The sequence below is a fragment of the Xyrauchen texanus genome, chromosome 30, assembly GCF_025860055.1.
Source record: "Xyrauchen texanus isolate HMW12.3.18 chromosome 30, RBS_HiC_50CHRs, whole genome shotgun sequence".
Taxonomy (NCBI): Eukaryota; Metazoa; Chordata; class Actinopteri; order Cypriniformes; family Catostomidae; genus Xyrauchen; species Xyrauchen texanus.
Window position 1 is genome coordinate 15313150 of NC_068305.1, and position 15573 is coordinate 15328722.

Genomic DNA, 15573 nt, shown 5'->3' on the forward strand with positions numbered 1-15573 from the left:
AACTTCATAGACATTACAGTTTTATCGTCTGTTAATGCTGATCTTCTGTAAAGCTGCTTTGAAACGATGTGTGTTGTGAAAGGTGCTATACAAATACAATTGCCTTGACTTGACTTGATAGACAGGCAGACTGATTGACTGAAACCCATGCAAGCATTAGAAATATTTGAAAACAATCACTTTCAGTATAAAACGTGTCAATATATTTCACATAAGTTAGGCATATTGCCTTATTTAGCACATTACAAATGAGTGTTATAACAGTACCTGGCATGGAGACAGATGTAACAAACGTGCTCCTTGTTTTCACGCACATACTGCATACTGCATACTGTAAATTGCTGAATAGGAGCAATGTACAGTATGCCGGTCATTGACATATATTTTGTTTCTAGAAAGTTAAAGATATCTCATGTAAAAAAGAAAAGGGCACGTTTATTCTGGTCAGCATTTGCAGTGTAGCAAAAAGTAATTGGTAATTACAAGATTCTCAAAACTTTAAAGTCAAGCAACGGGCTTTACACATCATTTCAAATGGTTTATTTCCATACAGACACACAGTATATATATATATATATATATATGTGTGTGTGTGTGTGTGTGTGTGTGTGTGTGTGTGTGCGTGTAAGTTTATAAGAAGCCATATACTAACTGTTCTATTTATATTTTTGGCTGATAAAAAAGGTGTGTTTTTAAAGTTATTGAAAAAGTTGCTCGATCATGTCGATGCAATTTTTTACATGCTTTCTACCACTAGATGGCAGTCAAATCTCAGTGCTGAGTTGGAGAATGTGAAGCGATTTGGGGAAATAAGCTGTTGAAAAGTTGCCGCTTATAAAATAGACAATAAAATCAATATATTACTACTACTAATAATAAGTCCTTATCAGAATTAATTCTTTTTTTATGGCATTTATAATCTTGATCATCATATCCCTTGGCCAATTTGTTTTTAGGCCTATTTTAAATATTATCTTATGTGCTATTATTTTATTAGACATATTATATTACAAAATAAAATATTAGAATAACATAAAATATGTTATTTCCCCGAAAGATTTGTTGCAGGTTAGAGAGACAGATCTTGTTCACCACGCTTTTTCAAACAGTGCCCCACATCCTCTATTGGATTGGGGTCAGGCCATTGGCTGGGCCATTGCAGTCTATTCACCTCTTTGTTCTGGAGCCACTCAAATGTAAATGTAACCTTGTGTTTGGGAGTTTTAGTAGACTGCAACAAGTTATCATGCAGCATGTCCCTGTAGCTTGCTCCATTTATTTTTCTTTGTATTTTACCAAGATGCCCGTACCCTGCTGATGAAAAGCACTTCTACGACATAATACTACTGCTACCATAGACGATAACAATTAAAAGATACACTAAAAGAGACTCTTCAGAGCCCTTATGGAAACTTCTAGGCATCCTTTGATGAAGGGCAACTGTTCCTTCTTTAAGCGCATCATAGAGGAAAGGTTTTGAGGCAATTAAAATATGTAATGAAGTTCTTTGAGTACACAATAGGATATTTGAGGCACTTTCAAAAGGGTGCAAAGGGTTCCACCACGTGTGGCAATCTGAGGAATACCAAAGGTTTTCTCAAGTGTCTTTACCCATAGGCCTACATATTTTGGCAACTACTTTTATCCAAAGTGATTTAGAGTGTATTCAAGCTGAATATATACTTCTTATCAGGAAGCACATTCTCTGGGAATCAAACTATGAACTTGCCATCACTATGCTCTACCAGATGAGCTATCGGTGCTTATTTGTACAATGCACTTTACTGCAGGTTAAATGTTTTTGAGATGGACCACCAATATCTCTTGTAATACCCCCCTCTATTCATATTTTCCTAAAACAATGTCGCATTCAAATAGCTTATGTGATATCTCAAGAACCTACAATTGAATAACCCTCACTTTAGCCTACATGGAACAAGTGTTAAGGACTGAACAATTGCATCTTTCCAGCGGCGGCCGCTTGGAGCAGTGCAGATCACCGTGTGTCAGTACAAGCGCGGTTAAAGTTGGCTGCAGGAGCGCGGGCTCAGTGTGGGTCCGGAGAAGAGAAGGGGGCTGAGCGCTCACAATGAAGGGAAGGAGGTGGAGACCAAAGGAGGATTCATAAAACAGGAGTTGATCTCCTAGTTTTTAAAAAGCCGCTCACAGCTGAAGCAGGCGAGTAGCGTAGAATTAGAACACGTCTCACGAACAACCCAAGCCGACTCATCACAGAGAGGTGATTCAGTAACACCGCATCTGCGCTTTCATTGGAGAAAAGTTGAATGGACTTGAATGCATGGACGTTTCATTGTTTTGATTAACTTTTCAGGACGTATTTTCACTCGTGGGAACTTTAACTCCCACAGACGTTCTCCGACACGTCCATACTGACACTGCAACTGAAACGAACTCATCTCTGATCTCAGTGTTTGCGTGTACTGGGATTTTAAAGAAAACACACAAGGACGAACTCGCAAATGCAAAACTATATGTATGAGAAGGCGATGGCACCTGAAACAAGAAACGGAGGGACATCCACATTAAATAACAACGGCGTAGACAACAGCAAGAGGAAACTTTTAATAGCACTAGATATCTTTTGCCTTGTCCTGGGTGAGTGTCTAGTAACATTTATAACAATGTGAACGTGCATGCATGGAGTTTATCTCAACTGTACTACTGCAGATTCCGGATAAGGAGTTTGCAACTAAACAGTTCATATTCTAAACCATTTATTTTGTATATATTTGATTTCAATAAATTCAAATGTATTTATGAAATGCATAACAATGCAATTGTTGCATGCGGCAAATACTGTTATTAAATATATATATATATATATATATATATATATATATATATATATATATATATATATATATATATATATATAGTAAAAGCTATATATATTTATGTAAATAGTATAATATAATATATATCTATATATATCATATATATCTACATATATATACATATATATATATATATATATATATATATATATATATATCATATTGCATATATACATATCATATATACTATAGTATAATAGTTCAATATGTCATGTGCATCCCAAACTTCACTTTTTTAGAGTAACATGCAACAATGGTGCAAAATATCAGATCAGATTATATAAGATGCTGAAATAAATATAATGCTGTTTGAGATAACCATGTAAAATGCAAGTGCCTTTATTGCGTTCTTATCTCAGCAAACAGAAGAATAACCGTTAAACACAATTTATCTCAGACAGTTGGATGGGCAAAGTTGGCACTTTTCTCTCTTCTAAAGATCAGTCCCTCTCGTTTTTAATCCATCAAATGTGCCAAAAACATCATTTTGAATTGTTTTATTGAGAGCTTCCTCTCACATCAAATGTAGTGGGGAGTTAATGTGAACTCCGGGGCCCTTTTGCACCCTTTTGACATCTTTTGAAGTGGCATATGAACATGCTTATTATGGTTAACCAGTCACTTACATGTAATAGAATCATCTGTAGTCACAACAAGTTTTGTAAACATGACTTCATGTTCACAACTTTTTATAATTACGATGTAACAAAGATTTTTTGGTATTTTTTTTTTAACCATCACAGCCATGTGTGGTTTGATCTGGCTAATCAACAACTTGATTATGAGAAAGTTTTGATAGGTTTGAAGTTCAGTGTAGTCAATTGGCCTTGGCATATTTGCCTTTCAGAGAGTACACAGAGAGTGTCACTGAACAGACTGTGATATCTGTATATTGCTCTCAGGCACAAATGTTTTATTTGAACACAACAAATAATCATCCTTTAAAGGAATGCACATAATAAAACATCCTGGAGATTTTTTTGATGTGCAGTCCTTCACAACTTTCACCAGCACAGCATGACATTCGTAGCTTAGTGAATGGGAGGTACAGGGTGGTGTTGCCTTGGCGTGTTGTTCAAGAACTGTGCTAGAAACCAAAATATTGTAGGTTCAAACTTGCAAGGGACAATTTATGAACTATCACCATTGTGCCATTGAGAATAACACTTAACTCCTGTTTGCTTCAAAGGGATTGTCCCTAAAATAAGTAGGGGATGTTTTAACTGAAATGTAATTAATTGTGTTTCATAATTGTTTTGGGGTTGAAAACTTATGCTTGGCTGTTTCTTTGTGATAACTTACCCCATTTGGTGTTCCAACATGCGACTTATGTTCAGAGAACTGTATCTTTTTCCTTGGACAATAACGGTGGAAATGTCCAAGAGCTTTTTTTGTAGCATAGACTTTATATATACTGTATCTTGCCTATACAAAAATAGAATTTCAAAAATAAGCCTTCCCTGAGAAATATTCACTAGAGTAAAAGGTTTTGACAACTAGCCCCTGTATCTCTTGCACTGTAAATTGCTTCAGATTAAATCATCAGTTAAAAATGATTTGCTTGGAGAATGGAGGCAGCTTGATTTGTAGCGTCGCTTTCAGATGCCTGGAAACCATCACAGCATTGGGTTCTCATCTTTCATCAAAGCATGTCAGTTCAAACCCTCCTCCTTCAGAATGAAGGATTAACAAACTTCAGCCCTCAACTTTACACATTCTTTCAGCGAGACCCTCCAACCCACCAAGAGCTGGCAGATGCCTCATTTAACTCCAGCCACAGCATCATATCAACTTTCTCTCCCAGGTTTGGAGGCAGAATGAGTCCAGCTTCTTTTGTTACCAAGAATGCAGGGTAGAATGGCTTAAACATGTCGCTTTAGAGAAGCAGTGCAAGGCTTTTGTAAGCAAGAGTCTGATTTAAAATGCCTGTGAACTTCCAACAACATCCAAATGGCTGTCATGCTTTGAAAAGATGACACATTACACCAGGTGGAGATGGAAGAGGAGGAATATCACTGATTGATATAAAACGATATGATTTGAAACAAAGATGTTTGATATCGTCACTTTGAACTGTGGTCCTAAATTAGAAGTTTACTGCGAGTTCTGTGTCTAATAACTTCCTTTCTTAGACATATTTTAAAGCTGCTTTTTAATGAAAATGAACACCCAGCTCTTCCTGTGCGTGTTTTACAGTCCCTTTCAAATGCAACCAAAATGAGACATGTTCTCATATGTGGCTTAAGTGCTAAAACTCCATATGGAACAAATTCCCCTGGAAAAAAGTTTCTAATGTAAGATGCGACACTCAAGTTGCATGCATCAATAGACAGACACAAACAAACATGTGCTTTGTCATGTTTAAGAAGGAGGGCTTGGCCTGTTTTTGGTGGTGGTTGGTGGTGGGGGGTATGCAAAAGCGAAGAGACTCATTTGAAGGGGGATTTGAAAAGGATGGATGAGGAATGTCTGGTAGTGAATGGGCTTTGTTATTGCTGATGCTGTGGCCCAACTGGTGATCAGGCACTTCAAGTTCCATCTGTTGTGAAGATCTGGAGATCTGTGCGTTATCATGGGCTCTCGCCATTTCCGACATCAGCCACCTCTCTATGAGCCAGTACTTAATTTCCTTCTGCATCTGTTAATGTTTCAACCAATGGGGTTTGACTCTCAGGGACCATGCATACTGATAAAAAGTGTGCTTTGAATGCTCTGTGAGTCTTTGAATGAAAGCATCTACCAAATGCGTAAATGTAAATGTTTACACATACAGTTCATCCACACCGAGAGTGGCGATACTTTGTTCCAGCTCATTAGTAGTTTATCAGTGCAGACATTGTAACCGCAGTGTGTCTGATGCATTGTGAATGTTAATGAACTCTAAGAAAGCAGCCAGACGGATTGCAGTATGTTTAGCGGTACCTCCTGTTGAGATGAAGCTGAGAAGCTCAGCTCATTAGCATACAGTAGTTATAGTAATGCAAAGGAGGTGTGTCCCCGAATGTGCCCCCGAATGAGGGTGTCTGGGTTTGTGGGTCACACACATTCCTGCCAATGTGGATAGCTGAAATTAGGGCTATTCAATTATGGCAAAAAAATCATAATCATGATTATTTTGGTCAACATTGAGATCACAATTATTTAACACGACTTTGGAAACATCATGCATTTATTGAACTTTAAATTGTGTTTTTCTTTTTAACAATGGATTTCCTTGAACTTGAAATGTAAAGTGCACTGGGTAGGGGAGTAGGCTATGGTCATGTGATAATTATTTTATGTTACTTATGGTCGTCAAATAAAGAAAAGCCTCCATCACCACCATTAACTGCAGGGATGCTCCCATTCTATGGAATGAGATCTACTTTTTCATCATTATTACAGCAAGATCTACCATGTACAATAAAAGCTATACATGATCACAATACCAAAATGTCAGTGGTCTGTATTGAAATCTGACGATTCTCAATACCAGCTTCTTAATATTTTAATTATGGAAGAATGGTTTCAAGTTCTTAAGTAATTATTCAAGACTAGTAAACAGTCATTAATAAAATAACAATAAAAAATAGCAATGAATAGAAATAGATTAAAAAAATAATTAAGACTTTTTTAACAGCTTTAAAAGTTTTTAACAGCAGTATCAAGTATTCAAGTAAACATTCAGAATGAAAAGCAACATAAAACTACTTCTGTTCTTTACTGTATGATTATAATACATCAATACATTTTAAAGCTAATAAAAATACCCAGTAAAGTGCAGTGAGTGTTTTCTCGTTTTCTTGTTATGGTTGTTTGATTATTATAATGACACAAAACAGTAGATGGCAGCAGGTCGGAACACACGTGCATGTTCAGCACATACACATACGCAGCCTGTCAATCAAACAGGGCGCAGCTGTTTCTAGATCACTAGCGAATTATAAAATTGTATGCTCTGTATTACTTTCAACAGCAGAATAAGAATATTAACTTTTTTATTTTTCCCCTTTTTTCTCCCAATTTGGAATGTCCAATACCCAATGTGCTTTTAATCCTCTTGGTCGCCTCAATCCGGGTGGCGGAGAACGAATCCCAGTTGCCTCCACGTCTGAGACCGTCAACCCGCGCATCTTATCACATGGCTTGTTGAGCGCGTTGCCACGGAGACATCCACTGCAGCATCCACGCTCAACTCACCATGCGCCCCACTGAGAACGAACCACATTATAGCAACCACGAGGAGGTTACCCCATGTGACTCTACCCTCCCTAGCAATCGGGCCAATTTGGTTGCTTAGGAGACCTGGCTGGAGTCAGTCAGCACGCCCTGGGATTCTAACTAGCCAACTAGCTACCCAGGCCCCCGAATATTAACTTTCTTATTAGTGACACAGGCCAAGGCTATCACAAATATAGCAGGTTATTTTTTTCGTTATTGACGTTTTAATCAGTCTGCTTGTCCGGTCGGGCAAGTAAAATTCTCTTTCACTTGCCCCTTCAAAAATCCACTTGTACTGGACAAGCGTTAATTTCGAGCCCTGATTAAATATTGTATTCAACATTCTCTAATAACAAGTTTTTCTTCTGCAGTATAGCTCCTAAAGTAAATGTACATTGTTTATAAGGAGTATTAGATATTCATTTTGGAAAACAAGCCAAACAAATATTTTGTTCCAGAGATGGGGTGAATTAAAACCCCTTTTCCACAGGCTTTGTGAGATTCACCCTAATGTGCATTGTATAAAATTAATGCATTTACTAGGATGTTAGCGATGGATAGAAATTCTTATTCATGACCTCATTGTTCAAACTCCAATGAGTATGACTTACCAATAACATTTAATCCTGTTTGCTAGCCTGAAAGACTTGGCCGAGCTGCTTCCTGGTACCTCTCCTGGGAAGCATCAATTCTAAAAGAGGTTGCTTGTTTACTTGTAGGAATGGAAATGGAAACTTATTAACTCCATGCTACAAGATGCTGTATCACCACCGTCAAAAGTTCGCCCTAAATTGAAACCACGTGAGAACCGCTTGGCCATTACTATTTCAGTAATAGGCATCTAACCTAGTGAGGAGATCAAAGTGAAGGAAAAGGTTTGGCTCTCATTCTTATTTGGGTCTGACTGCATTAACCTCCACCTCTGAATCAGAGAAGGTCTGGCCACCTCTATAAATATTATGCTGAATTTCTCAAATTCTTCATTGCAGACCGAGGGCAGCCTTCGCTCTTGAAGTGACATCTGGTATAATTTTTGTCCGGTGTGTATGCAGGGGCAAACTCAGGAAAGGGAGGGTAGAGGAAAAGGTATTCTCGCAAGACTGCCTCCCTTGCTCTGACTTTTTGCACTAGGTGTGGTCAGCTGTGCTGTGAAATGTAATCCCACCGTTTCTTTTTTCTTGGCCATTTCCCGAGCCCAGAGCCCTCCCTTTTTCTCTCATTCACTGGGTGTAATTGCTGGCGTGTAAAACTGCCACATGTTATTCAGGAAAGACTTTGAGTGGCTGTAGCTGTCAGTCAGAGAGACTGAGGAAGTCCTCCTGCAGTAATGCTCCATTAAAGTCTGCTGTTGCCATGTCTCTGATGTTTCCATATACCATATATACAGTATATATTTGTGTTTCACTAGCCATTTTAGACTTATTTTCAGAAGCTCTGTTCTTTTTTTTTTTTTTTTAGAATGTTAGGAATGGTCACTCAGCTATACACAGGTTTATTTCCGATACTATACTTTTTGAAAGGTTTCCATTAGCTGGTAGTGTTGTACTTTTCAGCCACTCTTTTGACTTTGTAACTTGCATCCTTTACATTCCACCACATATGAACATGAAAGCATGGTCTTTGAAGGAAGTTGAATTTTTGATAGTATATACACTAGTTAGTAGATAGTAGAGAGAGGACAGGAAATTATCTAGAGCAGTTGGGGTAACAGGACTGGGAAATGTTGCAAACTGGACTCGAACTCAAGTTGCCTGCATAAGCATCACAGCCTAATGTGTCAGAGCATGGGTGCTAACCACAATGCCATAGCTCAAGTGGTAACGTGAAGAGCAAAGTTTATTTGTGTGCATTTATATAATTTCCTTCAGCTTAATTGAAGAAGATGCAGGTCGTCTAAATAAATGCAAACACGTAGTGAGGTCTGAGTCGCTTTTATGAGGCACCATACTGAACAAAACTTATCCTAAAGATTCAACACACTGATATGCTCGCCCTTTTACTTATAATCTGTGTGAAGGGGAATAAAAATAGTCATTTTAGCCCTACTGGTATTCATTTCACCAGGAAACTACCACAATGCATATGAGCCACGTAAAACTGCTAAAATTTAGCGTACAATTTACGGATAACAACTGTAAGACCAGGTTGTGTGTAATGTATCATGTAATCAGTAATTTGGAGTGTGATAGATTTTTCCAGTAACCCTATATCGAGAAACAAAACAAAAAATAGTCTAGGCCAATTTCCTCACATTACATAATGATGTGACACTTAAGATGATAAAATAATACCTACACTGCCACTAACCAAAAGTCAAGCCAAGTTCCCTGAAACCTGACACAGGATTTCAGAAGTTATGCCTCTGGATCAGATCTCTGGAAAGTGATGTTAGAAGCATGGCAGTAGCTTCACTACAAATAGGCTTAACTACACTTCTGAGAAGCAATGTAGTGGCGAAGCTATATTTTTCATTAGGTAGTGGTGTTGTTTTGCTAAAAAGCATGCACCACCTGGTGTTCATTAACGGCAGTTTTGAATCAGAACTAAAGATGTCAGACTCACAACTGAATCACTCATCTGATTCGGTTCTATAAGATGAATTGGTCACAAATTATAGCAAAGCGGTCTGAATCTGTTCGCGATTCAATCTGAATGACTCCGAAAGCTCACACACTGCTGAATTATTTGGTGTACTATCACTTATCAAAACATTCACAGAATATTTTAAAATATGGAAAGAAAATAAAACGCTGGTTGCAGTGGATCTACAATCAATGGAACGGAAACCTGCAAATGTGCCCTATCGTTTACCAGTGATTAAGAAGGTCTGAATAGTGAAATAGATGAATAGTATATGTTTGAGTTTTTATACAGGAATGTGCATAGGAAATCATGTTCAAATGGACTTGTAGACATTTTAGTATAAATATGTGAAAAATAGTGATTTTTCTGCATAGACCAATGCACATACATTTCAAATGGCACCATACTGTATTGCACTATACTGTACCATGGCTTAGATAATCATCATGTGATAAGAAAAGATGTTTTGTCTATGACAGTATAGCAAGCTACTTTTGGCCTGTAGCTTGCAGTGTGTCTTTCTTCTCTCTCTGAGGTGTAACATTTAGCTTAGCATATTTCTTATGTTGAGTAGTTGGTAGCTTAGCTAGCTACACCTTTTGAATGGCTTGCCCAACACTGGTTAGGAATTGCTCAGATCTGGAGGGAGATAGTATATTGTAATGGCATTAAGGCTGGAGTGTTACTGTGTGATGTAGGTGCTCGCTGAGTCATCGGGCCCTCAGACGGACTCACATACTGCTTCGCCTCATCCTCACCACTGGTAATGATGCTGTCAAAGTGTAGTGCCTACACTCTGTGTTTTGTATTTGTCTAAGTGCATGTGTGTGTGCGCCATGTAGCATGTCTCTGACTATTTGTACAAGATCTTGTGAGGATATTTGCATAAATATCCAAGTGTGTGTGTGTGTGTGTGTGTAAGAGAGGCTGGTTTCTGATGTTTCTTGCCATGTGGTTTAATTCTATGCTTGTAGAGTTTATGTGATTAAGTGTCCCGCCATAGGTAGTGATTGGACAGGCAGACATGAGCACGGGTGACCATCAGATGGCTTTTTGTGCTTTTTGTGGCATTATGTTTCAGTAAGACAAAAGTAGTTCAAAATAGAGTTAAGATGTAGATAAATGTATTTAAGGCATGGTTTCCACTATGTTTTTCATTAAAAATAATTATATTTAATAATTTTCATAAACACCAATATAACAGTGCATATTAATCAGCGATACTTGACTACTTTGTTGAATATTTTTGATAAATGACTCGAACAAATCAGTTTCAACATGATTAATTTAAGAAAACATTTAAAATGTACTTATTTAAATGATTTAAACTCATAATTAACAACTTTAATGCCATTTTTGCTACTGAAGTTGAAATCAGAGATGCCATTACAACATCTCTTTAAGCGAGACAAAGATGGATCACAAAACTAATCTTACCTGGTCTTTGGTGTGTTAAACACACAGTGCTGTTGTTTAATAATTGCCATTAAAATGGCAGTGAATATCTGATATTTCACCCAGCCTTAATGTTGGGTATAACTTAATCCAAATGGTTTCTCAAGAAACCATTTGCTCGTCATTACCTGCAACATTTTTTGGTTAAGTTACAGTCACTAAATTCCTCAATGTGGATACTGTTCTGTGTGTTCAGTGGACATTTATCTCTCGTGGTTTACAGTTCTCTGTTTGCTCGCAGAACAATAGTGTTAGATCTTCAATAGTGTGGAATCAATTATGAAGAACCCCTACTGTGCTTGTATACCTCTCTACGAGGTAATAACACAAATGATTTGTTTGTTTGGAGTGTAATTGCAGTCTATTTCCTCTCGCTGGTCTATATTGTATCCTTTCAGCTATTGTTTCAGCAAATGAGGCATTGTGTGTGTATGAGTGTGTGCGGTGTATGAGTGTGTGCTGTGTATCAGCCAGTCAACAGCAGTAGCTGCAACAGTGGCACGACTTTTTGATACCACAGTAACAAACAATCGTCCTCGGTTAAGTCGGCTTTATTATAATTCCAGGTTGTATACAGAAATGGGTTAGTGTGTGTGTGAGTGTTTTTGTGTTTAAAAGTGTGTGTATTTGCTTTCTGGAACGGAATTTCTAAAATCCAGTGTGGGCATCTGTTAAACCTCGATGACCAAAAGGCCAAGGGTGACCTCAGCCACCTTCATGCACCCACATCTTTCTTTCTCTCTCTCTCTGTCACTTTTTCTGGGTCATATGGAGGATTAAGTCCAGGGTGTTCAACGTTCCTGTGTGTAAGCCTAGCTGGCCCCTAAGGGCAGTCACCCTGCGCTAATTCATATGGTAATGAGACTTGTGTCACTAAAGCTAATATTCATCTAATGATCTGGATAATACTCAAATGAAACGGTTTTCAATCTAGTTCTTATACAGGTCTTTTCAGTTTCAAAGTCATTGTTTGCATGCTTTTGGAATCTAAATTTACCTTAAAACTCAAAATTAATTGATTTCCTCTTAGTATTTTTCTATTAAAAGTATTTTTTATAATCGTCTTTTCTCGATTATTAAATAATCCCCTGATTTTTTAATAACCGCGATCAGGCGATTATTTAATAATTTGATATAATTATTGTGCATTTCAAATTCTAACCAAACTTTTGGATATAATGTATATATTACTGTGCAAACATCTTATGTTTATGAAACATAAGACGTTTCACAAAATAATTTGTCTTAGATGGTTATTTGTATCTGCTACTTTAGTGTGTGAATAGGAAATATATATTTTATACTCCCAAACATTCCTTTTGCAAATAGAATAGTATAACAGAGATCCATGCAATAGATGGCATGGCCCTACAGAGACCCCCACTGAACATTGGGTTAGTCTGGGATTACACGAAGAGACGGAAGCAATTGAGAAAAATAAATAGAAGAACTGTGGCAAATTCTCCAAGAAGCTTGGAACATCCTATCTGCCAAAAACCAAGAAAAACTGTGTCCAGGTGTAAGTAGGATAATTGGCCACATTTAATAATCGTGACAGCCCTAGTTATATTTAAGATATTGAATTAATGTAAAGCTCAGCATTCTTTAAGATGTAAAATGCCATCAATATGTCAATGTGAAAGGGTCAAATGGACTGGCAGGGAGCTGAGCTACTATTTAAATGAATAAACTGAATAATATCCACCTGTTTCATTGGATGACTCAAGGGGCAGCACATTTATATAAATGCCACATACAGTAATGTATTTTATGAAAGAATGTGTTGAATGAGTCTTAAGCTAAATGTGATTCAATATTTAGCCTCCTTGAATGCCAGTTAAATGTGCAACTCATGGAAATGCTAGTCTTTATGCCTCTTCACCAGACTCTTGCTTTTCAATTTAATTAATTTACTTCCAATAATAATGCTGCAGCTGTGGATCATCTCACATATGAGCAATGTAATTTCGAGTCTGCCCAAAAAACTGTGTAAAAACTGCCCAAAACATTGATGAATATAGACCTTATTCAGAGTTGTGCCAAATTAAATTTTTGACAGGAATGAAAACACTGTTGCATGGGACAGATGCACAGTCTGTTCATGGCATGTGCTAAATAAAGATCCTGGATCACATCTTATTTTCACAACACAAGTTTTCTTTGCCTACTGAAATGTTGTTGGAAATTAGCTGAACGAACACTAAAAAAAAACTACGATACGACCCATTGAAGAGAATGTAATCCTGTCCGTCAGTCTTGTTTTCATTCATGTCAAAAACTAAATCTTGCACTGCTTTGAATAAAGTCCACAGAATGTGCAAGAAATTTAAGAGACTTGGACGACCAGTGCCAGTGTTTCAATACGTAAGCACTTGTATGTAAACCTATGTCTATTGTATCTGTCTTTCTTTCGCTCGGGGATGTTTTTTGTTGGGTGGAGTAGGTGTAGGAGAACAATGCCTTGATCATTTACACCATTACTCGTATTGTTACTGTGTCATTGCAGGGGCACATGCCCACAATAAATATATTCTAAATATACACACTTGGAAAACACTCAGAGACTGCACAGAAGTAGACAGTTCCATATACAAATAACAGACGCACTTATACGGTGACATACTCTAAAACATACACACACACACACACACTTATTTCCATGATCTCATGCTCCTACACACACCACACAAAAAGCCAAAATGTCTAAATGCAGCCCTTACTCTCTGGTAGAGTGTAGATTGCTACGTTCTGACAGTTTGGTTATAGTGTTAAGTCTTTCTCCTATGCTCCAGGGCAGGGTGGGATAGAGGAGCAGTCCCTGGGGTCGACCCCACTGAAGATGCTCACAGGCAGGCTGTGGTTGCCAGGGTTAACCCCTAAATGCATTCACGTCCAGGATTATGACACACTGACTCTTGGGTCTGTGAAGTGGGCTGAGGGATGAAAGGATTGATGGAGAGAAAAGGAACACTCCTTTGGTCCAAAACAGCTTCTTCTGAGCCACTGGGGTTTATTGCATTTTATTGGCTTTGGTAGAGAAATGCTAAAAAGTGTTGGTGAGAGAGGCGGAGAGAAGAAGATGTAGTTGGAGTTTGTTTGTTTAATTGAGAAAATCTGTCTCAAACCATTTCATTTGAATGTGCATGACTCTGGTTTAACCTTTGACCCTGGGAATCTGACCAGCGGTTGTACAGTGCGATGTTTCCTTACCTAATGACAGAATAAACAGACCCACCAAGTATGTGACACACTTGGCACATAAGAGCCATTAGATGCTTGATTTGTTGTATTTTATTTTATTTTGACATGTTAGGTCCATTAACTGCATGATTTAAATAAACGTCGAAACGCTTATTTTCTTAGAAGAAACCAGTGTAAATCTTATGTATGTGCTCTCACGTCTTTTAGATAAATATATCATTTGCTGGTCTCCTGTGGGGCTGTCTGGAGTGGGTGGGGAGAGATCAAAAAGGTAAAATAACAGAGCAAATTCTAAATGGGCCATTACAGCCCAGTACACTGATTTGGATCCTGATGGCCGATATGTATATGTATTTATATTTAATAAACATCTCAGTGGGAGCACCTCATAGACAGCTTGATTTCATTCTCTTAATATTCCTTTTACAGTAAACACTGTAGACACTTAGGCATGCAAGGATTTTGCAATTCTGCCTAAGAATCTATCTAAAATACTATATTTTCTAAATAGTTTGCTGGATAATTGCATAGTATGTTGAAGCTAGTAAGCCAGTTGTGCCTAGGAAAAAATTGTGGATTCGAGAAAGTGTGCATGTGTGTTGCATATATATATATATATATATATATATATATATATATATATATATATATATATATATGATATTGATATATATATATATATATATATATATATATATATCTCAGTATATATCAATATATATCAATATATATATATATATATATATCAGTATATATTGCCTAAAACACTGGTAAAATGGAAGAGGGGTTGAAGAAAAGTGCAGAGGAAAGAAATCTGGCTGAACCTGCCACAGCAGTTTTTAATGTTTTAATCTGAAAGTGTAACAATTTTAAGGTTAGTTATATGCTTACGCTACATGCAAATGCAAACAGTACATAAAAAGGGAGGCTCAATTTTATGATTTGATATATGTCAAAAAAGTTTGAACAGCATGGACTTTCCCAGTCGAAGTGCATACTTTCCCTTACAATTTTTTTTTAGAGTTCTGGTAAAATTGCCACAAACTTGCTACTTATTAATTTCACATGCAGTTCTGCCGCAAATGTTTGGCAGAAGTTTGCAGCCATACTACTGTTTCCATTTTTGCCATAGCTTTTTACAGTAGTATTAAGAAATATTAAGAGTACAATGTGATTTTTAATTTTGCCCTAGTCATAAACATACAGTGCTATCAGACACTCGACAAGGCTGCCTACTCTGATGTTAAATGGTACGACCCTGGTGTCAATTTCCATGACT

The 15573-nt window shown here is 37.3% G+C and overlaps 1 protein-coding gene across 2 annotated transcripts in view; it reads left to right on the forward strand.

Annotated features, from left to right (window-relative positions):
* Positions 1-2086: 2086 nt before the first annotated feature.
* Positions 2087-15573, forward strand: part of plpp3 (phospholipid phosphatase 3) — a 53256-nt gene continuing 39769 nt past the window's right edge. For both annotated transcript variants that reach the window (XM_052098304.1, XM_052098303.1), the window contains exon 1: positions 2087-2616. In XM_052098304.1, coding sequence (XP_051954264.1) covers positions 2481-2616 — 136 coding nt within the window. In that variant the 5' untranslated portion in view covers positions 2087-2480. The remainder of the gene's footprint in view (positions 2617-15573) is intronic.